We start from the raw sequence: 24,820 nt of genomic DNA on the forward strand, positions 1-24,820 counted from the left end.
ATCTGGAGTGCAACAGTATTCGTTCCCAGGCAGTCCCGGTACCTGACTTACAACACTCGTGAGCCGCCGACGTTTCGGTGCAAAGCAGTGGAATGGAAAAGAATGAAGTGACAGTAACGACCGCCCTGCCCTGGGGCTGTCAAATATAACCAATTAATAGTTTCTGTAATGATTCCTTCAGGTGGGCTCTACAGAGTTCTAATACAGGACACTAGTTTGTGTCCTGGCAGCCATCTCCCTGCTTGTGCCCTGGGAAGGCAGCGAAGACAGCCTAAAGCCTTGGGACCCTGCACCCATGTGGGAGACCCAGAAGAAGCTCCTGGCTCCTGGCTTTTGGATCAGCCCAGCTCTGGCTATTGCGGCCCCTTGGGGAGTAATGGGTTAATGGAAGATCGTCTTCCTTGTCTCTCCTTCTCTCTATATATCTGACTTTCCAATAAGAATAAGTAAATCTTTTAAAAAAGGCAGGGGGAGCTGGCATAGTAGCCTAGTGACTAAAGTCCTTGCTTCGCATGCACCAGGATCCCATATGGGCGCCGGTTCTAATCCTGGCAGCTCCACTTTCCATCTAGCTCCCTGCTTGTGGCCTGAGAAAGCAGTCAAGGATGGCCCAAAGCTTTGAGACCCTGCATGGACACGGGAGACCTGGAAGAGGCTCCTGGCTCCTGGCTTTGGATCGGCGTAGCTCCGGCCATTGTGGTCATTTGGGGAGTCAATCAACGGACGGAAAATCTTCCTCTCTGTCTTTCCTCCTCTATTTCTGATTTTCCAATGAAAATAAATCTTAAAAAACAAAAACAAAACCTGACTAGTGCTGAACACCTTTACTTTTTTAGATAACAACACAGATTTCAAATATTTCATTTTTAGTTGCTGTATAAACATTCTGATATAGAACAGCAAAAGTAAAGAAGCAGTTAGTTCTTTGAAGAACACTGCACTGTTGAGGAATTCAACACAAGTCTTGAACTGTTGTTTCCATGAACTGAATGGAAGGCTACAGAAGCACTCCACTTGATTAGTCATCAAACAATGCAGTGCTTCCACGGGGGCAGACGGGGACGCGGCTGGCCCAGCGACGGCACGTGCACTCAGCAGCGGGCAGAATGAAGATGTGTCTGCCAGGATGGAGCCTACAGCTTATCAAACATATGATGAGAATCCCACATGCAAGCGAGGCATTAAAGACAAACAGGAAAACACAGGAAGCAACTGTGTTAATGACTGGAATAATATTAAATTAGCTTTACTAAGAAATAACAATTTCCTTTAGCATACAGAAATTTAAAGATATTAAAGTTAGAAACAAGGTGGGACCAACTATTTATAAAGTATGAATTTACCTGTCTCTTAATTTACAGCCATTTGAGATGTAAAATCTAGTTAGGTTTGTAGCCACAGAACACGTTTTACTTTGCTTGTATTACAATGTCATTTTACCTGTCATTATTGCATAATGGAAAGTGGAACAACGAAAACAAACAGTCCGTTCCCAGTTTTAAGCTAAGGAGGCAGGTCAGAGTGACCTCCCATGGAGTCAGCACTGAAGTCGCTGCTTGCCTCCCACTCCTACTCGCCCCCACTTTCAACCCGACCAGACACCTCCACGCGAGAATGCAGCTCAACACCCCACACTGCCTCCTAGCTTACTCACAAGGTGTACACATCTCAGAAATACACAGGAAACCAGGCCATCCGATGTTGAGAGCGCCTAACGATCTATGGGGCTGTCTAGGACAGCACCGCAGACCAACGCCCTGACGAGGGCAGCGGTAAACAAGTTCAGGAAGTGTCTTCCCCTTGGGGCATGGCTGCGTGTCCTGCCTGCGGGAGTGACCTTTTAGCTGATTGGTCGCTTCCCACATGCAGGGGTGACCTTTTGCCTGATTGGCTAGGTGTTCTATTTAAGCAGGTTGGGTCCTGGAGAGGGGGGAGAGAAAGGAGGGGAGAGAAAGAAGGAGCAGACGGCTTTCCTGTTTGCATGCTGCCTGGTGGAATAAAGAGTTCCTACACATTCACTCAGCGTTGGGTTTTCTTCCGCGGGTTCGGAGATTCCCCAACATCTGGTGCCGTGACTCGGATCCACTTCAGCCGGTAAGCCGCAAAACACGGGACAAGGTAAGCAACTGAGTGCACAGCTCAGGAAACCACACACGCGGGAAAAAGGTAAGTAGCTGAGCATAGGCTCAGGAAGCCACTTTTGCAGGGACGCGCACGTCAGGTTCGCAGGGTAGTGACGAGAGGTTTGCAGGGTAGTGAGGAGCGGTTCGCAGGGCAGCGACGAGAGGTTCACGGGTTAGTGACGAGAGAGAGGTTCGCGAGTTAGCGACAAGAAAGGATCGTGGGTTAGCGATGAGACAGCCTTTGGTTAGGGAATAATATCGTTCAACACTATGGGGAATCTGTCTTCTAGTATGCGTACGCAGGAGCTGTTATGGAAACTGTTGAAAAAACATGGTACTCCGGTGAAGGCGAAGACGGTGCTTGCATTTTTGCAGACAGCGGGTAGGGTTTCCTCTTGGTTCTTAAATGCAGGTCTTCTGACTCTGCCCGAATGGGAGCGCCTCGGGAGAGACCTTCTGCGGGAGGAGCGGAAGAGTCCGTTACCGCCAGGAACCGTTGGTTTCTGGACCTTGGTTCAGTCATGTCTTATTGAACCGTCAGACAAGTTTAAGGAAATCTTGCAGGAAGGGGAAGAGCTGTTGCGAGAAATGCAAGAGGAAGCTTCTTCCAAAGGAGCAACTAGTGAGTCAGGAGGATCAGATTCAGAGGAGAAAGAGGAAGCCTCAGGGAGTGAATTGGATGAGCTGGTGGAAAGACTAGAAACTGCGTCGGTGAGTCATTCAAAGAAATCCTGGGTACCTAGACCCCCACCAGGAGACCCGCCCTTGGCGCCTACGACTCCTCCCTGGACTGGTGATTGGGATGTATTAGGGGTCCGGCCACGCGACCTCAATGTGGAGGAAAGGCAGGGCTGGAGAGAATTGCGTGGCCCTGGGCAGGTCTTTCCCGTACAGGAGGACCGAACCCAAAATCCCCCTGTACGCTCCTGGGTCCCACTAGATTTCAAGTTAATGAAAGAGTTGAAAAGCGAGGTAGAGGCTTATGGGACTCAGGCACCCTTCACATTGGCCACTCTTGAGCACATATCTAATATGGCCCTAACGGAGGAATGTTGCTAGGGCCTGCCTCTCCCCAGGGCAGTATTTGGTTTGGAGATCAGCTTGCAGGGAGTTCGCTATTGATACAGCTCGGCGTAACACACATGCCGGAAACCCTGCTTGGGATGTCGACATGCTCCTGGGTGAAGGAGCAAGAACAGGGCAGGAAAATCAATTAGATTATCTTGAACCAGTGTATTCCCAAATAAGCACTATGGCTAGAAACGCCTGGAAGGCAATACAGACCAAAGGGGACCTGAAGTTCTCGATCTCAAAGGTGGTTCAGGGGCCTAATGAGCCCTATCCTGATTTTGTCAGTCGGCTGATGGAGGTGGCAGGGAGAGTGTTCCCGGATGTTGAACAAGCTATGCCCCTAGTACAACTGGCCTATGAGAATGCCAACAAGTGGTGCAGAGAGGCGATTCGGCCTTGGAGGCATAAGACCTTAGATAGCTGGATAAAGATCTGCCGTGATGTACATGATAATGTGGTCGCAGGTGTGTCTAAGCTAAGGAACAAGCCAGAGTTATCATGAATGCTATGCGGCAGGAGCACAGACCCCCTAGCAAGAGTCAAACATGTTTTAGATGTGGAAAACCTGGGCATTTAAAAAGGGACTGTCGCCAGAAAGAGCTGCCTTGGCCCTCACACCCACAACCTAAATTATGTCCCCGCTGTGGGAAAGGAAACCATTGGGCAAGTGAGTGTCGCTCGGTACGAGACATCTCCGGGCGACCACTGATAGACGTTAACAGGCCAAAAAACGGGCAGAGGGGCCCAGCACCTCGGGGCCCCCACAGAGTGTACGAGGTGCATCAGACTCAGATGGGGCAGCATTCCAATCAGTACGCAGAGCCACCCCAGGAAGTGCAGGTCTGGACCTCTGTGCCATCTCCCACCTGGTATTAACTCCAGAAATGGGTCCATAGGCCTTAGAGACCGATTTTCAAGGTCCCCTCCCAAAGGATACTCTGGGATTGGTATTAGGCCGCAGTTCCAAAACCATGCAAGGTCTAATCGTGCACCTGGGAGTCATTGATTCGGATTTTCTTGGCAAAGTGAAAGTTATGATCTCCTCCCCAAAAGGCATAGCTGTCATTGTTCCTGGAGAACGCGTTGCCCGATTGTTGATCTTGCCTAGCTGTCATAATCGGTGGCGCAGTCATGGGAAACCTCGAGAGGACAGAGGATTTGGTTCCTCCGGAGACGCCCTAGTGAATCTGTCCGTGTCTCTTCATAATCGGCCATTGGCCACACTCGTGTTGCGTGGTGTCCCGTTTGAGGGCCTATTGGACACTGGAGCAGATGTCAGCATCATTAGGCAATCTGATTGGCCAAAAGATTGGCCTTTGGAGCAGTCGAGCCAAACCTTGCGTGGATTAGGCGTGGCCAGCCAACCACAACAAAGTGAAAGTGTCATTCCTTGGAGTGATAGTGAGGGTCACAAGAGTTCCTTTCAGCCATATGTCTGTAATATTCCAGTCACCCTGTGGGGACGGGAGGTTTTGAGTGCCATGGGACTTCGTTTAAGCAATGCGGCCTATCGGAAAGGCAGCCTTCAGACTTGGAATATTATGGAACGTATGGGTTATGCAGGAACAGGTCTGGGTAAATCCGATCAAGGACGGCTGGACCCTATTCCCATTGAACCCTGTCGTGGAAGAGCAGGTCTGGGTTTTCACCCGGGGCCACTGTGAAGAATCAGCCATTAAAGATTAAGTGGAAAAATGATACTCCCGTATGGGTGTCACAGTGGCCCCTGACCTCTGAAAATTTAATGGCCGCAAACGAATTAATCTTGGAGCAATTGTCTCTAGGACATATTGTGCCCTCTGTTTCTCCTTGGAACACCCCTATCTTTGTCATCAAAAAGAAATCAGGAAAGTGGCGCCTTCTGCATGATCTTCATGCCATCAATGCCACTATGCAGCCTATGGATGCAGTCCAGCCTGGTATCCCATTGGCCACAGTTGTGCACCGAGATTGGTATCTCGTAGTGATTGATATTAAAGATTGTTTTTTCTCTATACCTTTGCACCCCCAGGATTCAGAACGCTTTGCTTTTACCCTACCCACTATTAATCATTCAGGCCCTGATTCAAGATATCAGTGGGCAGTGCTTCCTCAGGGCATGATGAATAGCCCTACTATATGCCAGTTATATGTGGCCCAAGCCTTGTTGCCTGTCAGAGGTAAATTTCAAAGTCTTCGTATTTATCACTATATGGATGACATTCTTGTGGCAGGAAGACAGAAAGCGGAAGTGCAAGCTGCTCTTGTGTGCTTGAAGCAGGATTTGTAACAACGGGGGCTGGGTATTGCCCCCAAAAAGATTCAGGAAGGCCCCACCGTGAAATATTTGGGATTGCAGATGACAGCCCGACAGGTAGCTCCTCTATAGGTTAAGATTAGAATGGATGGCTTAAAGACCCTTAATGATTTTCAACAGGTGTTAGGACATATCGATTGGATACGCCCATATCTTCGGTTAACTCCCAACGATTTAGAACCATTGTTTCAGATCCTCCATGGCGACCCTGCATTAGATTCACCCGGGGCGCTTACTTCAGAAGGGCGCAAACCCCTTGACCTGGTTCAGCAGAGACTTCAGGAGGCTCAGGTTGAGCGCTGTGATCCCTCACAGCCTTTATCGGTCTTGATAATTCCTGAAAGCATCCCAGCCGCATTGCTGTGGCAAGGTGGGCCGCTGGTCTGGGTGTATCTCCCCATGCAGCCAGCCAAAGTGCTTGCCACGTTTCCTGAACTTATGGGTCAGGTGATTCTCAAAGCAATGGAGCGAGCCCGGGAGGCCTTTGGCATATATCCTAGCTTGTGTGTCACCCCTTACTCTAAGGAAATTATTGCGAGTTTGTGCCAGACCTTGGACATCTGGGCTATTTTGTTGTCTTGTTTTTCCTTGCAATTTGATACTCATTATCCCTCTCATCCCTAGGTACAGTTCTGCAAGGAAGTTCCACTGTGTTTTCCTAAGGTGGTTCGAGATCCTATGGCGGATCGGACCATAGGGAGGTTTCAGGATAACCGAACTGATGCAGTAGCTATGACCATGACTGCCACTGTTCCTAGACTCTGCCCGCAAGCTGAATGTGGCAATGCCTCTGTGACCAGAGTACGTCAGATACTGCCATGCTGTGCTGGTGTTTGGAGATGGCCCCCGGAATGGACGGGATGTCAAAGTACTGTGACACCCAGAAGAGTGGCCTCAGGTTTTGCTGTGACAAATTTGTTTTCCATCTTTTCCAACTCAACCTTTTTTGGGTATAATTATTCATATGGTGATCCTGCTCAGTGTTCGCTCAACCTTGGAATGCCTGAGTACTGTGTACCAGCAATGGTGGCCGCTCAGATATATCGGCATTCGCTTTGGTTCATGGGACAGTGATACAGAACTGTGCCTATATCTATAATAACTCACGCAGTTGGGAAGAAAATGTAAATGTGACCTGTAAGAGTAATGTCTCTGCACCCCCTGCCTTGGCATGTGTTTCCCCACCATTTATGTTTTTGGTTTCCCACTGGTTCAATGTTTCTTATTTGAATTGTAGTGAATATGGGGGTAGCTTGTCCCAATGTTGGAATGGGTTAGGCACTGCTGTGCTGATAACGGCAGCTGGTCCTTGAGGTTCGAAAATTTAACCAGAGAGCTCCGCACGCAAATTCTTTCCATCAATGCCACAGGGGTAAGAGTAGCTTCAGTAGAGCAGTGGCCCGATTGGGTCTTGAGAGGCCTTTCATTTGCTCGCCAGTGGGCTGATCTAACCAGCGTTGGTCTGCTCCTTGTCATTCATATGCTCTGGATTGGCCGCATCCCCTAATTCGCGTGTGGCGCCATTAAACCCAACAGCAGGTGCTAGTGCAAGCGGTGCTTGTGCTCCATAGATGAGAGTCCCCCAAGGTATGGCTGAACATGCTGGACCGGTAGTCAAAGACGGGTAAGTATCTGATATGGGCTCTACCAACCTAAGACAGGCGCCGCGTCCACGGCCGCGCGGTCAGCCCATGACGGGTAAGTAGAGTGCTATTGGGACACCTAAGACAGGCAACAAAAAGGGCCATCCGATGTTGAGAGCGCCTAACGATCTATGGGGCTGTCTAGGACAGCACCGCAGACCAACGCCCTGACGAGGGCAGCGGTAAACAAGTTCAGGAAGTGTCTTCCCCTTGGGGCATGGCTGCGTGTCCTGCCTGCGGGAGTGACCTTTTAGCTGATTGGTCGCTTCCCACATGCAGGGGTGACCTTTTGCCTGATTGGCTAGGTGTTCTATTTAAGCAAGTTGGGTCCTGGAGAGGGGGGAGAGAAAGGAGGGGAGAGAAAGAAGGAGCAGACGGCTTTCCTGTTTGCATGCTGCCTGGTGGAATAAAGAGTTCCTACACATTCACTCAGCGTTGGGTTTTCTTCCGCGGGTTCGGAGATTCCCCGACAATCCGACACAGGACAGAGGCCTAGATTACAATCCTAAGGACTGCAGCGTTTGCATTGCGCCCTCTGCCTGTGTGCAGCTCATCCTCCCGGGTCGCCCCGGAACTCCTCTCCAGGAGCCCTGCGCAGGCCTTCCAGAGGACCCCAACTTCTGACAGTCCCTCCATGGGGCTCACTCAGGTACACCCTGCTCACTCTCAGCCCATCCAACAGCCTTTGATCTCATCTCTGGCTAATCCACTCTCCCATTCTCTTTAAGATACCTGGGAACCTCCCGACCTCAGGTTTTGGCCCCAATGCCACACCTGACTACTTTCAGTTTCCTCTGGTACTGGCCAGGAGAAGGCCCCCCGTGGCTGCCCTTCTTCCTCTTTGCTCAGTACAGAGCAGGCCCTGGCCCTAAGCCAGGGGATCCACCTCCTGGAAAGCTCCCCCCATGAGCCTCCCAGCCCCCAGGAGGCAGCCTGCAGGGCCACAACCAGGGTAGGGCTGCCCTGTGGAGGCCTGGGAATTCCTGAAGGGAGGGACCTGGGTTTAACTCCAGCGGGGTGCCTGCCTAGTCCACGTGGGTTTCCTTTGAAACAGGGATGCTGAGTAAGCAAACAGACTAACATAGCTGCAGCTCAAGTGATGAGGCCATCTGAAGGCATTCAGCTGGAACATTCCAGCAAGTTTTGCTCTCTGGCTAATTCCAAAATCAATGACTACTCAATGCTCAATGAAATACTTGGTTTCCTGTACTTTTTTTTTTTAAATATATATATATCCTCCACAACAAAGTAGCAATGAAAGGGAAAGTACAAACTTGTGAGGATTTAAAAACCTCCACATTTGCTTAAAAACACAAGTCTACTCTACAGAGGGCCTGTTTGACCGAGGGGAAGCCCCCATCAGCCCACACACCTTGAGTCCAAAGGCTGCGTCCTCCGGGGCCAGGACTTCAACCTGAAAGCACAAGGAAAAAAACACTTTAGGCGCCGTGGACCACCTCCCTGCATCGCACGCCAACGGAAGCACAGGTGTGGAGGCAGCAGAGCCGTGGGAGGGGTGTCCGTTTCTGTCGGGCTTTTGCAGCTGCTCCTCAAGGTGCCCCTCACCTTACACCAGATGCAGGCGCACTTGGCCACGGCCACACAGCACATGGTGAGGGGACAGTGAACCAACACTGTGCAGGAACAGAAATGTGAAAAGCTGTGTGGACATGACACGTGCCAGCAACTACTGCTTTTAAAAAGTTACTCAGTCTGCAGTATAAAACTTTACCACCAAGTAGCAGCACATGCCGGCAACGGGCGAGGAAAGGAGGAGACAACCTGTGGGGTGAGTTCAGTGTCTGTGGGCGATATGCCAGCGGGGGCAAGGAGACTGGACAGTGCCTGGCTTCCAGTGAGTTGGCAAAGGCTCCCTGGCTATAAAACCAAGCATACTGTTCTCCTGCAGAGAGCCCGAGCATTCTGGCAGGAAGATGGCAGGACAGCAATGAGGGGACCAAGCAGCACCTGCAGCTGCTGTCTGGTGGGGGCTGCAGGGGGCGGCCGGGTGGGCAGGTACACACTTCACACATGCCTGTCGACTGCCGGCTCCAGCCAGGAGCAAGCTGGGCTGGAGAAGCCCCATCCTATGATTCACAGTCAGCGCTCCTGCTGTCAGATTCAGCCGTGGGCCTGGTGACAGACTTGGGGCTTAAGGCGGAAAACAGCTGTCTGTACTTCACATGTGTGTGTTTCCCAGGTCCTGCCTTTCCCAACACAGGGTTACCAAACTTCCAGTGTGTTTCACATGACAACCTCTAACGCACATTGTAGGTTTCAGTTAACAAAGAAACATGGACAGCAAACTTGCTGAGTCTTCAGTGTGGAGAACATCTAGAACATGTGTGATGAGTCATACAGAGACCATATGCACCAGGACACTGTTCACACATGTGGGGTATGCCCACAAGCATGTCACTACATCACAATGTATTAAAGCTCCAATGTGCAAAAAAGCCATTTCCAGAGTGAGTTCTCCATGTTTTAACATCTAAGCAGCAGAAACAACAGAAATCTGTATGAAGATCCTGCTTTGCCGTGTGATAACCTCAGGACACCAGTGAGGAGCCATCCTCACCCCCGACCCCCAGGGCAGGTGAGGGGCTGGAAACTCTGCCATGAAACCAATTTAGTTACAGCAACTTCACAAAATGCCATGGGTTGTTCAAAAGCAGTGATTTGAAACATAAACACTGTCGTTCAATGTCCTTCACATCCCGCGGCTGTGAGAATTTTACTACAGGAAATCGCTGACTCTGAGGAACACGCGCGTGTCCCTAGTTCAATACTGAGGGACCGTCAAAGCCACATGCAGCTTTCCTGCAGAGCTGCCTTTACAGAGGCTGGAAGGAATCGCCCTCTAGTGGGCGAACAGGGTATTTCAAGCTCCACATGGAACTGCCAGGTCAGCATTCTTGCCAACAGAAATCAGCCATGCCGTTTGGTCAGAAACTTAAATTATAAAACAGAGAATAGCGACTGGCAGAAAGCAAGGCGTAGCTGGTAAGATGCCAAGCGGAACACCCACATCAAAGTCCCTGTTTTCAATGCCAGCTTCCTGCTAACGAGCAACCAGAGAAGAAGCAGGTGTCAGCTCAGTGCCTGGGTTCCTGCCACCCACCTGGCCCCAAGGCCTGTACTGGCTCTGGCCCCTTGCTCAGGCCAGGCCCAGGCTCCGGGGCTGTGAACGCATAGGTGTAAGATTTCCTTCCCCACCTGCCATTCTCTCTCAAAGCACAAAACAACTTTTTAAGAAATTTGAAAATTATTTTGTATGACATAAGCCAAAAGTAGTTATATTGCCTGTATCCTCCTATGAAATGAGTGAATGTGTGCAAATCTGATGGAATTTGGGGTATTAACTAGTAAACATTATCAAAATTGTTAGACTATACATAAATCACAATTTTAAAGTTAGAACAAGGAGGCACAAGTGGAAACAACAGTATATTCTAGACGGAAACAGTTGTTACTATATTAGCAAGAAATGGTATTGCTATAAAAATGTTATATAAAAGCACTGATAAAAAACTCAAGTTCCCTGCATTCACCATACGTTGCACTTATCTGATTTAAATTTCTCAAACTATTCATTCATGAACAAATACCTTCTGGAAATTATTTATTACATGAATATTTGCACACTGGTGCCCTAAAATAATTCAGGTGACAAATTTACATCAGGTCTGAAGATTGAAATGTACAAGGGTACTGCAACAATGCTGTAGCTAACTGGGATTAGAAGAGAAGTTTATGTTTGTGCTAAGAATTGGGAAATTCATGCACAGCTGTTCATGGCTCACATTTGCCACAAACCTTTTTAAAATCCTCATAATTAAACATAGTAATATGTATATGTATGTATATACACATAAACACACACATTTACTATTAGAAAAGACAAAATGAAGCTGATTACAGTGTCATTTTGTTTAAGATTTGTATTTATTTATTTGAGAGGCAGAATAAGAGGTTAGAATGGAGAACTTCTCCCTGCTGGCTCACTCCCCTGATGGACGCAACAGCCAGGGCTGGGGTAGGCAGGGCCATGGCCTTGGAACTTCTGGGCCTCCGGCAAGGGTGGCTGGGACCCAAGCACTTGAACCATCTGGCACTGCTTTCTCAGCAGGAAGCTGGTCGGAGGGGGAACAGCCATACAGGATGTCACAATGTAGGTGGTGGCGTTACCCACGATGCCGTAACTCTGGCCTCATTTTTCTTTAAATTCTTTTTAATATATCAGAAACCAGTTTCTAAACTTCAATTTGGGGAAACCTAAGACTAGCAGTATAGGAAATTGTCAAGGGCGGGTGGTTGTGGCGGGGTGGGTTAGTCACTGCCTGGGAGACCTGCGTTAATGACTGGAATGCCTGCTTAGAATCCCGCGGTTAGGATAGAGCTTGGTGCTAATGTGCTTGCAGTTCATGGCCCAAGTGCCTGGGCTCTGGCCATCAGCAGGGGAACCCACATGGAGTTCTTGGCTCCTGCCTGGTTCAGCCTCACTGTTGTGGGCATTCAATAATGAGCTAGCAGATGGTAGATCTGTGTCTCTCCCTTTCTCTCGCTTTCCCTTCAAAATAAATAAACAAACAAAAACACAACTCATCAAGAAGAAAGGTCCCAGGTTTCACCAAATGCAAGAATGTGATGATCACTAACGCTGCCATCCTCCCAGAGGCTCCAGCAAACGCAAAGCTAAATCTGAACACTGGGGAACACACCTGATCTTCAGAGCAGAGACAACTTCTCAAGGGTTCCCGAGGTACAAAGACCTGAAGTGACAGGCTCAAGACACAGCTCCAAAGTTGAGCCTCTTCACAAAGTCACCTTCTGGAGGATGCTACAAGCACAGTGCCTGAAAGGAGTCCCTGTACAGTGAGCTTGGCAGACCCGCCAGAGCCCAGCGGCCACAGCCAGACCCGCCAGAGCCTCAGTGGCCACAGCCAGACCCGCCAGAGCCCAGTGGCCACAGCCAGACCCTCCAGAGCCCCAGCAGCCACAGCCAGACCCTCCAGAGCCCCAGTGGCCCAGCAGCCACAGCCAGACCCGCCAGGAGCCCTGCGGCCACAGTTAGACCCGCCAGAGCCCCAGCAGCCACAGCCAGACCTGCCAGAGCCCCAGTGGCCCAGCAGCCACAGCCAGACCCGCCAGGAGCCCTGCGACCACAGCCAGACCCACCAGAGCCCAGCGGCCACAGCCAGACCCGCCAGGAGCCCTGCGGCCACAGCCAGACCCGCCAGAGCCCAGCAGCCACAGCCAGACCCGCCAGGAGCCCTGATGGCCACAGCCAGACCCTCCAGAGCCCCAGTGGCCCAGCAGCCACAGCCAGACCTGCCAGGAGCCCCAGTGGCCACAGCCAGACCCGCCAGGAGCCCTGCGGCCACAGCCAGACCCGCCAGAGCCTCAGTGGCCACAGCCAGACCCGCCAGAGCCCAGTGGCCACAGCCAGACCCTCCAGAGCCCCAGCAGCCACAGCCAGACCCTCCAGAGCCCCAGTGGCCCAGCAGCCACAGCCAGACCCGCCAGGAGCCCTGCGGCCACAGTTAGACCCGCCAGAGCCCCAGCAGCCACAGCCAGACCTGCCAGAGCCCCAGTGGCCCAGCAGCCACAGCCAGACCCGCCAGGAGCCCTGCGACCACAGCCAGACCCACCAGAGCCCAGCGGCCACAGCCAGACCCGCCAGGAGCCCTGCGGCCACAGCCAGACCCGCCAGAGCCCAGCAGCCACAGCCAGACCCGCCAGGAGCCCTGATGGCCACAGCCAGACCCTCCAGAGCCCCAGTGGCCCAGCAGCCACAGCCAGACCTGCCAGGAGCCCCAGTGGCCACAGCCAGACCCGCCAGGAGCCCTGCGGCCACAGCCAGACCCACCAGAGCCCCAGCGGCCACAGCCAGACCCGCCAGAGCCCCAGTGGCCCTGCGGCCACAGCCAGACCTGCCAGAGCCCCAACAGCCACAGCCAGACCCGCCAGAGCCCCAGTGGCCCTGCGGCCACAGCCAGACCTGCCAGAGCCCCAACAGCCACAGCCAGACCCGCCAGAGCCCCAGTGGCCCTGCGGCCACAGCCAGACCCACCAGGAGCCCCAGTGGCCACAGCAAGACCCACCAGAGCCCCAACAGCCACAGCCAGACCCGCCAGGAGCCCTGCGGCCACAGCCAGACCCGCCAGGAGCCCTGCAGCCACAGCCAGACCCACCAGAGCCCCAGCGGCCACAGCCAGACCCACCAGAGCCCCAGTGGCCCTGCGGCCACAGCCAGACCCGCCAGAGCCCCAACAGCCGAAGCAGTAGGACCACAACCACCTGCCTCTGCTATGCCTAAAAATCACAAAAATCATCTGAATTTCCAACAGCCACCAAGAAAACTGGGAAAACAGGATTTCATAAATTTGGACGTAAAACTGGTTATTCTTGCCTTATTTCTTTGACTTTCATATGTAAATTATACATTACAATTTATGAAAATATTAATTACAGAAATGGTGATAAAAGTATGCAACATTTTAATTTAAAAAATTCTAAAATCAGGATCAGGCTGTCATTACATGACAAATGGAAGTAATGCCTGCTTATAATCATAAAATACCTTAGCAATAATTAAAACAATACAAATTTTCAAACGACCTTATTCCATTTTTCTCGTGACAACCTCATAGATTACAAAGAATTAAAAACACGAGGCGATAACAGCATTGACAAAGGCCTGGGCAATCTCCCACACGGCCACGAGGTACTGATGAGAATACACACTGGAATTAAGTGGGCCTTGGTAGGACCCACCAAACGCACACACGGCTCCACGCGGGCAGAAGCTGGCAGTGAAGAGCCGGCTGTCCATCACCAGGGGAGTGCTGGCCGCCTGACTGGACGGGCATACCGACAGGTAAGAGGAGAGTCCTGTGCTGCTGTGAGGACAGCCCCAACAGTGTGCATGGTCAGCTACCACACAGGAAGTGGCCTCCAGGCACACACACTGATTTTTCAAGTGTATTTCGTCTCACAATGTAAAAAATTTCCACCAAGTGCTTCCTGTGCAGTTTTAAAGTAGTTAGTTAATAAAGCCACTAGCAAAAGAAAACTTCAGTGTCCACACAGTCGTGAAAATCTAGGCAAGCATCTCCCTTGTTTCAAACTAGTAAGAAGTTTTCTTTTCACAATTTATTTATTTATTTCTACTGGAAAGTCAGATTTCAAGAGAGAGACAGTGAGAAAGATCTTCCATCTGTTGGTTCACTCCCCAAGTGGTTGCAATGGCCAGAGCTGTGCTGATCCAAAGCCAGGAGCCAGGAGCTTCTTCCAGGTGTCCCACATGGGTGCAGGGTCCCAAAGCTTTGGACTGCCCTCTACTGCTTTCTTAGGCCACAAGCAGGGAGCTGGATGGAAAGTGGAGCAGCTGGACATGAACCGGTGCATGCAAGGTGAAGACTTTAGCCAGTAGGCTATTGCACCAGACCCAAGAATTAGAGTGGTCAAGGCTGTGGGTCCACCCAGACTCGCAGACACTCGTGATGTGAATATAAACCAGATACATCTGCTCCATATCCCTCAAGAGCCTCACACACATTCATGCCTGCTTTCCCAGCAGCCTGTCTGCTACAGAGGCCCCTGCTACGGAAGCGGCCAGTGACCCTCCGTTTACAGTAAACAGGTGCACTACACATCAGAAAACAGTTGGCGTGGTTCAGTAAAGGATGGGCACATGCACGTGAACATGACATGACTGCTAAAAACTAAGCTTTTTTTTTTTTTAAACTAAGCTTTTAAGAAACATTTTGTAACACGGGAAAAAACTTCATTGTGTCAAAATTTAAAAGCAGGAAATAAAATAGGAAATGCAACATTTTAAACATTCAAATCTATCCATTTGCTCCTTTTTCAACCTGGTATGATTTATGCCACACCTAGAAAAACTCTTCTCCATTCCAGGATTTTAAAACATTCATGTTTTCTTTCAACCCATTTAAATACTTATTTAAATACTGGGTCCATCTGTAATTTATTTTAAAATAAGAAGGGTAGAAGGTGTCTCAGTTTTAATTTTCCAATCAGATAACTGTGATGAAGAACAATCTTTATGCTCTTGAGCGATGGAAGACAGCCCATCTTGATCATAATTAAACATTAAAATGATAAAAGCAAAATTTGTCTGCAATTCCAGGAAGCAGGAGGAAAGGCAAAGTTACCCGTTGAACCATTTGAATCCAAAGGGACATGAGGAAACCACCAACGGAATCCGGCTGAAGTTCCAGCCATATAACCTTTCCCTGCAGTGTGCCAGACACAGATCTAGAACATTATTGGATAACAGCTTTTGCCTATTTTGGTACCTAAGGTCAAAAAACAGTACTTAAATTATTTGCTTAAATCTGTCTCCTGTGGTCAGGTCAAACACAAACCTAAAATATAACCAATAGAAGAAATGTAACTAAGAACGGTTTCACCGATCAGACTTGGTCTGCTTTAAGAAGGAGTCCCAGTGAACAGACTCTCCAACACCTGGTCCCAACCGAAGGCTGCAGGGTGGCCATCTGTTTCTATTCCTCTCTCTCTCTGTCTCTCTGTCTCTCTCTCTGTCTCTCTCTCTGTCTCTCTCTCTCTCTCTGTCTCTCTCTCTCTGTCTCTCTGTCTCTCTCTCTCTCTCTCTGTCTCTCTCTCTCTCTCTCTCTGTCACACACACACACACACATACACAGCTACCACTGGGTTGTAAAATCTTAATTTCTAACAAGCCTGTCTTTATTATTACGGTTTTAGCAACTTTTTGACATTTTGCAATCCATTTGAAAAGTAGAATCCTTAAAAAGAAAACATGTGAAATCTTGCTAGCCTCTCTGTTGTTAACTCTCAATCTTCTTATTAGCATGTACAGACCACAGGATCGCTCAAGGCCATGGCTTACTGAAATCGCTCAGTGTTTGGTTAGCTGGCAACAGAAAGACACAATGAGACTTCATAGTGTTAAATGCGTCAACCATTCTCAGTATTTTATTAAAAGTCAACTACAAGCTTAACAAGGATCCAATAAGCATTGATAAATACATATCCTTGCCACACAAAAACACCTCAGTTAGACTTAATGCTCTGATACATGATTTCATGACAGTTGGGCCAATTACGCTATTCTAAGATTTACTTATTTATTTGAAAGAGGGACAGAGAGATGGCTTCTACCTGCTAGTTCACTTTTCAAATGGCCCAAACAGGCAGAGCTGGGCCAGGCCGAAGCCAGAAGCCAGGAGCTTCTTTTCTGTCTCCCACATGATTGCAGGGGCCCAGCACCTGGGCCATCCTCTGCTCTGCAAGGCACATGAGCAGGGAGCTGAGCTACAACTGGAGCGGGACTTGAACTGCTGCCCATATGGGATGCTAGCACTGCAGAGCTGGCCTCTAATTACATTTTTCACAATGGGGATGTGCGCACGCTACGTCCAGCACAAGGATGTTCGCTGTGTTCACATCCTAGGCTGTTGTTCACACTAAAACAGTGGCAGCAGCATTGTGGTCAAGCGCTTCCTCCTGGGCACCCTCTTGGTGGGAGTGGTCCTTCACTGAGGACTTCAGTCATGAAAGAACTCATGGGACAGCCCAGAGCAGAGCCGCCACTCCGCACTGTCACTCACAGCCCCTTCCACCAACGCGCTAGTTAGCTACAGCCCCAGCAGCCACTCTGTGCAGTGCCAGGCAAGGCAGACTTGGAATCCATCACTCCCTATGACCATGCTCACCATGTGACCAAGGCCCGGATTAAGCCAGGTACCCTGACAAGCAGAAGCCAGAAGGATCAGCCACCTGGGCCCAGGCCAAATTGCTAAGTTGTAGAATCACAAGACAAATAAATGGCTTGTTCTAAGCACTGAGTTGGCTTGTCACACAGCTAGAGTTAACTGATACACCCCACAGATCTACAGAAAGGCCTCCTGAAAGCACCTGTGACATCCCAGCAGCCAAACTTGTCTTCCATCTCCATTTTCTACTCAAAACCTTCCAGAAGTTTCCAAAACCATAAAGATCAAACTTTAACTCTTCACCATAATCCCTAAGAAGTCAAGGAGTGTGGTCCTGCTTTGCCTCACTGACCCTCAGGCTACAAGGCTTTGGCCAGCCCTCTGTTCAAGGTGCACCTTCACTCTTCCCAAATGCCGGCCACCTGCTCCCTCTCCCTGGCCCCTTCAGGTGACTCAGCGCTCACCTGAAGCAGTAATACAGCAGCTTCTCCTGTATCGCTACGTGAAGTGTTCCTTCCTTTACTAGGACACAAACTTCGCTAGACCCGAGATCCTGTCAGAGCTGGGAGCAGAGCAGGAGGCTCAGTGAGTATCCGCAGCATGAACCTTGGATGTCTGAAGACCCCCAACGTATGTAGGAGACCAAAATGTCAGAGATGATTATGACAAAGCGGTAGGCACAACAAGAGCTACAAACATGCCACACCTAATACAATTATATAGTTCCAAGCGTTGGGAGCCATTTGGCTGGTGGGATATTTCTGCACCACAAACCAATGTAATCAAAAACGAAATGAAGCTCTGTTAGTAAGGTTTAATTATTGTGACAAAATGTGTGAGGCAGGCTACCTTGTAGAGCAGAGGCTTACTCTGGCTTGTGGTTTTGGAGGTACAAGGTGCCTGGCTGGCATGGCAGGCTCTAGCCAGGGCCTCCTTGAACGACGAACAGTGGCTAAAGTTATGTGTGTCTCTGTCCATGTCGGTCTAAGACCTAATCTTAGTTCCTTCCTAAACACTACAGAGTATGCTTCCACCTTCTAAATACCAACCGGGAAAGTGATGAATTTTGGGTCTAACCTCCATTAAAAGCACAGGGTAAAAATTATATTTAAAACATAGCCCAAAGGAGGCCGAAAATCAGCTTCCCTCTATGTAACAATGATATATACCCGCATTTGGTTTCTCTGGCTCTCTTGCCAAGAGTGAATTTTAAAATCCTATAAGAGGATTAGGCATTACAAATTCACGGCAGTGAGAGAAACCAGTGGCTCAAAGTTAGATGTTTTCCATCACCTTGAATTAAGATGCAACTGAATATTATCTCTTACATTTCTGTTGTATGAAAGTTTACTTCAGTTAAGTTACAGGAAACATCCAATGAAAAAAATGTATTGTGCATAGCCAACTGCAACCTTAATTTTTATAAAGTCTGTCATGTGCATCGCCCCAGTGCTTGCCCAGAAGTTTACCTACTGCTTCTTGGCCTTTTGGCTAAGAGCAAGTGAAGAAATATAGCTATGGAGTCATAAAAAGTGTGGACCAAAAACATGTATATTCAACATATGCGTATATAAATGAAATATTTTATTTCCACAAAGGGTCAAGGGCTACAAGAAGTTAGGTGAGATCATTATTTCCACACTCTTTTTTCCTTCCTGTATTGCGGCGAAGCGGAGAAATAAGGGGAGAAGCCACATTCAGCCTCCCCAAAAGCCCCTGTACCCTGGGATAGAGGACAGCCACCCGATATCACCCCATGGTCTCCACTGTAGGGTATGCTCTTAAGGTCCTGCTCATGAGGTTTTGATAGTTCAACAGTTTCCGAATTACTGCTGATCTCACCACTCCAAGCACAATGAAATCTCTTCAGAATCCACTGGTTCATACAGACCGCCTTAAAGTCTCCGTTTGCCCAAATATTCACTGCCAACACTTGGCTGGGTTAGTTGGTCAACTTGTTCTGTCCTACGTCCTCTGTCGTGGTACCAGGTGTCCTTTGCAGGTTCTGATGTACTGCCATATCCTCCATGTACACCTGGATATGCTGTTCACTGCTCCATCTAAGCCACTGAGGAGGTCCAGCTCTGACACATGCACTCCACAGTCAGACCATGGAACCTGCAATGCTCTCCATGGTTGGGGTTCTGAGTCCAGCAGCTCAGTTGGGGAGATCCCAAAAGAAACTTCATCTGAAACCTGATTCTTGTGTGTGCTTGCCAATACAGGGTCTGGCACGGTCTGTCGCACACTGGTAGCTTTCATTGTTGGGCCAATTCTGTCTCCAGCCCTGTCTTCTACACAAATCAATGGGTGTTGCACTCCAGCCTGATCCTGCCCACCACGCACTTGGCCCTCATGCTGCAGCCTAGTCAGAGCGACCTGCAATAAACCCCACCATGCCCCCTGCCCTGGTTCCCGTGTTTGTCAGTACGTACAGCAGACTAGTCCAGTTTGTCCCACATCCCATAGTAGAAAACATATTTATATGACACTATTTTTACTCATTGCTTTATTTCTATGCAATTGCTTTTTCTGTATACTTTAAGAAAAATTTTGACTTTCTTTTTAAGATTTTCTATGCTAAATCATTCTAGAAGGTTTGATGCAGGAAAATAAAAGCTACAGACTTGTAGGGAGAGGGTGTTAAAGGCTTCTGAATGCTACCTGGGCAGTAGCTTATCTAAACTTTATAAAAGTGAGAAAATATTTAGTCATTTAGAAAACATCTATCTTGCATTGTGTGATCTGCTCCTAATCCAATGCTACTTTCACACAGCCCTGCTTACCCAATCACTTACCTAAACATACAGTTTATCCAACTTACTGCAGCGCTGTTTGATTACTTCAATGATTTCAGCAAAACAGACCAATAACTTTTCAAATTATATTTCATTAAAAGGATAATTATGTAGACAGACACACCTGAATCAATCAATTAAGTACTAGTCATCCATACTCAAACAACTGAGGTCAGCTCAGACAATCAGGTGGGAAGTTGTTATGAAATCATTACACAAAAGAGACACTGGTGGGCAGGCTGGAGCGCCACTGTGCAAGGTGTGTATAAGCTAATGCCCTCATGAAGACGACTTTACTTGATAACACGGGCATGAAAAGGTTTTTTTTTTTTACAAATAATCCCATTTTCCATCAAAGAAGGTATTGTCCCTGCCAGAAAATGATAAAAGGTATTATTATTTTTTTCTTTTTACTTACTGAGAGGCAGAAAGGGCCGCAGAGATAAAACACAGAGCACAAGACAGAGAACTCCCACCCATGCTTTCCTTCCCCATGTTCGTGGCTGGGTTGGCCCAGCTGGAATTCAGCCCAGATCTCCCAAGGACCACGCTGCTGGCCACCACCTGCTGCTGCACGGAAGATGCTCATCAGAGACACAGAGCCAAGACTTCAGATCTAAAACACGATGCCGCTGTCATGACCAGGGCCTTAACACCTACTGTGACACAATGAGCTTGTCCATTGGTTTTTCTTTTTGTTACCTGTCTTCTTTTCAAACATGCCTGGTCCTCTAGCTCTTTTATCTGAGTCTAGATGTGAGAAAAAAATGACACATGAGGGAAAATTTCCTTCTTGTCCTAAAATATTCTACTAAAACAGGTGTGTTTTAAAAGTACTGGAACAGAAGACACAAGGGAAGACTACACAGCACCCTATGTCCTTTCAAAGTATAAATTAGAATGCACAGGACTCCTAGATGATCGAATCAGGACGTAAAGAGAACTCAATCCAAGATATAAAAAGTAAAATTAAGTACAGCTAAATTGAACCACAGAGGCTGGCACCCCACATGGATGCCAGTTCGAGTCCCGGCTTCTCCACCTCCAATCCAGCTACCTGTTAATGCACCTGGGAAAGCAGTGGAAGATGGCCCGAGGGCTTGGGGCCCTGCATGCACATTAGCAATGTGGATGGAGGTCTGGGCTCTTGGCTTTGGCATGGCTGAACCCCAGACATCATAGGCACTGATTTGGAAAGCCAATCAGCACATCAAAATCTGTCTGCCTCTCTCTCTCTCTGTGTAAATGTGGTTTTCAAACAGAAAAATTAACAAATAATCTTTTGGAAAAAGGACGCTAAGTTTTACCTTTTATCTTATAATCAATGCTTTGTTATAGAAAGGACTTGTTTTGGAGAACGGAACTGTTTAACGATGTCACCTAACAATTATCAAGGGAAGGAGATCATTTTCAATTCTGTTCTGAATTCTCTGAAGTCCTATTTGTCCAAAGAATCTTCCCTGCCCTGGCGCCACAGCAATCATGCCAGCTCCTCGCCTCTTCTCCTGTAAGCTACGGAACATGGCCTTCCAGCCGGTAGCAACAATAATTAGAAAACACGCCCATGATCCACGGGGAAACTGAAGCTTGGCCTGATGCTCTGCAAGAGGAAAATTCAGAGAGAAGCTGACATTCTCCAGGCAGCAGTGGCCGTCAGTCCCCTCCAGAACATGCATGTTGTGTACACACAAACCATACAGAAAAAAAAGATGTCTTCAAAAAGAGGTACCAGCTGTGTGGAAATGCTTTACTACTAAGTTGACTCACGAAGAATCCTCCTGACCAAAGAGCCTTACACATCCGATCTCTAAAGAACCTCTAGGCAGGAACAATCCAGGAATACGAGTCATTGCAGAGAAGGGTCAGCCAGTGTCTGCAGCTCCCAAGGCCAGGGGAAGACTGGAAGCAATGGGCAGAAACCTGAAAGCTACGGAGCTGCAGGCTGAGGCTGGCCCACAGGCAGGGCAGCACCTCCGCTGTCAGGGTGCGCGTATTGAGAAGTGCTCTGGATCTGTAGCTGCTTTATAAAAAAAAATAAAAGCTACTTCAAATCTTGAAGCACATCTTGACATTAAATAACATCATTTTTGCAAACACTAGGGACATACGAGTGTAGCACTCCCTTGAGGAAGGAATCGTGTACAGGGCCTTCCGGATCGAGCACAGCAGTACCAAGACACCAGTCACCTGCCAGGGGCAGTTCCCCATTCTGTGACTTCAGTTACCCACCATTAACCAAGAGTTGAAAATGTTAAATGGAAAATTCTAGAAATAAACCCAAGTTTGATGATGTCCACTGCTCACTCCGCCCCACCTGGGAGGTCAATCACCTGGCTGCCCACATGGACTGCAGATGCAGTACAATCTGTGGGCAGGATCAGGCATGCCCTGGGGGACTCGGGGCGCATCCCAGTGAAAGAAGAAACTTGATGTGAGTGTCTTCATTTATTCTCACCTACTTGACAGCAGATATAACAGGCACAGAGAGGGATACAGATAAAGAGCAAATCTTCCATCCACTGGTCCATTCCCTAATCACCCGCAGCAACCGACGCTAGGAACGCCACCTGAATTGCCCACCTGGCAACGTAATATTCCCATCTGCTGATAACGTCCAGGGTGCATTACCAGGAAGCTGGATCCGAAGTCTTGGAGCCAGGATTAGAACTAGCACTCTGATAGGCACAACACAGCCTCGAGAAGTCATTAACAAAGTTTGCCAAATTTATTAGAGAGGTGGGGGAGGATGGTACTCTCTCCACACTTCACTACTCGGATGCTCTCAATGGCCTGGGCTGGGGATGAACCCAAAGCCGTGGCCCAAACTCAACCCAGCTGGCCTTCCAGGGTCAGCTGCTGAGTGAGTATCAAATCTTTCCTGATAAAATGCTCTAGAATATAGAATTAAAGCTTGTGGTTCTTAATTTCTAGGTATTTCTCCATGGTTTGAGAATTCCTACATTTTTCTTCTGCGGAAGAAAGCGATTTTTAATATTTGATACTCAAAAATAACTACAGGTTGTTTCTGAAGTTACAAAAGGATACAATGCAACTCTATGTTCTTCAATATAATTTGTAAGAATTTCATGTTTAATATTAAAACAGGGCCCGGCGGCGTGGCCTAGCGGCTAAAAGTCCTTACCTTGAATGCCCTGGGATCCTATATGGGCGCCGGGTCTAATCCCGGCAGTTTCACTTCCCATCCAGCTCCCTGCTTGTGGCCTGGGAAATAGTCAAGGATGGCCCAAAGCTTTGGGACCCTGCACCCGCGTGGGAGACCTGGAAGAGGTTCCTGGTTCCCAGCTTCGGATCAGCACAGCAGCGGCCGTTGTGGCTCACTTGGGGAGTGAATCATCGGACAGAAGATCTTCCTCTCTGTCTCTCCTCCTCTCTGTATGTCGGACTTTGTAATAAAAAATGAATAAATCTTTAAAAGAATATTAAAACAGAAAACATGAAACCTGCAGGTCGAAATGACACCTAACTCTGGTTAACTTTAATGTTCATTTCAACCTCAAGTCTTAAAAAGAAAAAGCTTGTGAAGAACACCTGGATAACTTCTCCACCAATGGCCAAAGTGATCACTGGAGTAGCCACAGTCTTTATAAAACACGAAGCTGTTTTTTTTTAAAAAAATTATTTTTTTTATCGTAAATTTAGATATATATAGAGGAGGAGAGACAGAGAGGAAGATCTTCCATCCGATGATTCACTCCCCAAGTGAGCACAACGGCTGGTGCTGTGCCGATCCAGAGCCAGGAGCCACGAACCTCCTCCAGGTCTCCCACACGGGTGCAGGATCCCTAGGTTTTGGGCCGTCCTCAACTGCTTTCTCAGGCCACAAGCAGGGAGCTGGATTAGCAGGGCTGCCAGGATTAGAACCTGTGCCCATATGGGATCCCGGGGCGTTCAAGGTGAAGAACTTAGCCACTAGGCCACTGCACCGGGCCCCACACAAACTTTAATTTAGCGGATTACAAGGAAGATAAAAGTAAAATTAACCACCGATAACAAGAGCTGGTCAAGATATACGTTTGCTTGCTATCTTCCTTGACGACAATTATTTAAGAACCCCTTGACAGAGATCTCCCTCTCAGCAGGAAACTCCATGGAATTAGCTTCCGAATGCAATGTACAAAGAACAAGGGCCACACTCCTGGACATGGAAGTCACAGACGTCTTGTGAGTTACTTTGTACTGCAGTACAACTGTGGAGTCTAAGATCTTCCACACCATCCTAAGCCGCCGACTCCTGGGAGCAGCCACAGTGGTGTAGCAAGCTAACCCTCAGCCTACAGTGTAGGAATCCTAAATGGGCTCCAGATTGTGTACTGGCTGCTCTAGTTTTGATCCAGCTCCCTGTTTAGGACCTAAAAGCAGATGAGGGTGGTTCAGCAACAATGCCAAAAGTATCTGGCTCCTGATCAGCTTAGCTCAGGCAACTTGGTGAGCAAACCAGCAGATGAAGGCCTCTCTCCTGTGAAATCTTTTCAATAAAAATACATAACTCTTTATTAAAATCAATGCTCCTATTTGACACACCTGTAACTTCAGCGCTGTTCTTGGCACTGGGGACCATTATAAGTATGTTCTGGGAAGTTGAGGAGGCAACTATTTCAATTCATGTTATACTGCTCTCAAACTGTACGCTTGTATAGAAGACTCCGTTGTTTCCATTCCTGATTACATGTATTCCTTCTGAGAGTCACATCAATTCAACATTCACAAGGACGGGGTGAGCGGAAAGCCTGCCCACCCAGACTGAGCTGCACCAATTTCAGCACTTTCATCCAAGATGGCCTCAAAGACGGGAGAGCCGCAGCGATGACAATCGGTGAGCACCGCGCCAGGAGGATGCCTTTACTATGCCACCTGTACTCAGGCAGAGAGGAGCTGAGCTCACCCGCTTACCCTGGCCCACGCCCACCTCCTCGTTCAAGACACACAGTTAACTACAAAGGTCACAAGTGGGCAGTGATGATCCAGGTTATTAACGTCTAGACCACAACTTCACAGGTCCAGAAACAGCCATGGCAAGATGGTGCAGACTGACCCGCACACTAAACAAAGATGAGGCAGCGAGCAAACAAAAATGTTAACAATTCCTCCTCAACGTCATTTCTCTTACATTTTCCAAAACACTCATTTCTCATATTTTTGTTCCTGT

The 24,820-nt window shown here is 48.5% G+C and overlaps 1 protein-coding gene across 8 annotated transcripts in view; it reads right to left on the reverse strand.

The window, feature by feature from the left end:
• The window catches only part of ARID1B (AT-rich interaction domain 1B), a 370,148-nt gene that overhangs the window by 128,351 nt on the left and 216,977 nt on the right, over window positions 1-24,820 (reverse strand). For 7 of the 8 annotated variants that reach the window (XM_058662259.1, XM_058662090.1, XM_058662299.1 and 4 more), the window contains one exon: window positions 8,506-8,547. The exons of the other annotated variant lie outside the window; for it this stretch is intronic. In XM_058662259.1, coding sequence (XP_058518242.1) covers window positions 8,506-8,547 — 42 coding nt within the window. The remainder of the gene's footprint in view (window positions 1-8,505; window positions 8,548-24,820) is intronic. 8 annotated transcript variants of the gene reach the window in all.

Source organism: Ochotona princeps, chromosome 1 (assembly GCF_030435755.1).
Source record: "Ochotona princeps isolate mOchPri1 chromosome 1, mOchPri1.hap1, whole genome shotgun sequence".
In the NCBI taxonomy this organism is placed as follows: Eukaryota; Metazoa; Chordata; class Mammalia; order Lagomorpha; family Ochotonidae; genus Ochotona; species Ochotona princeps.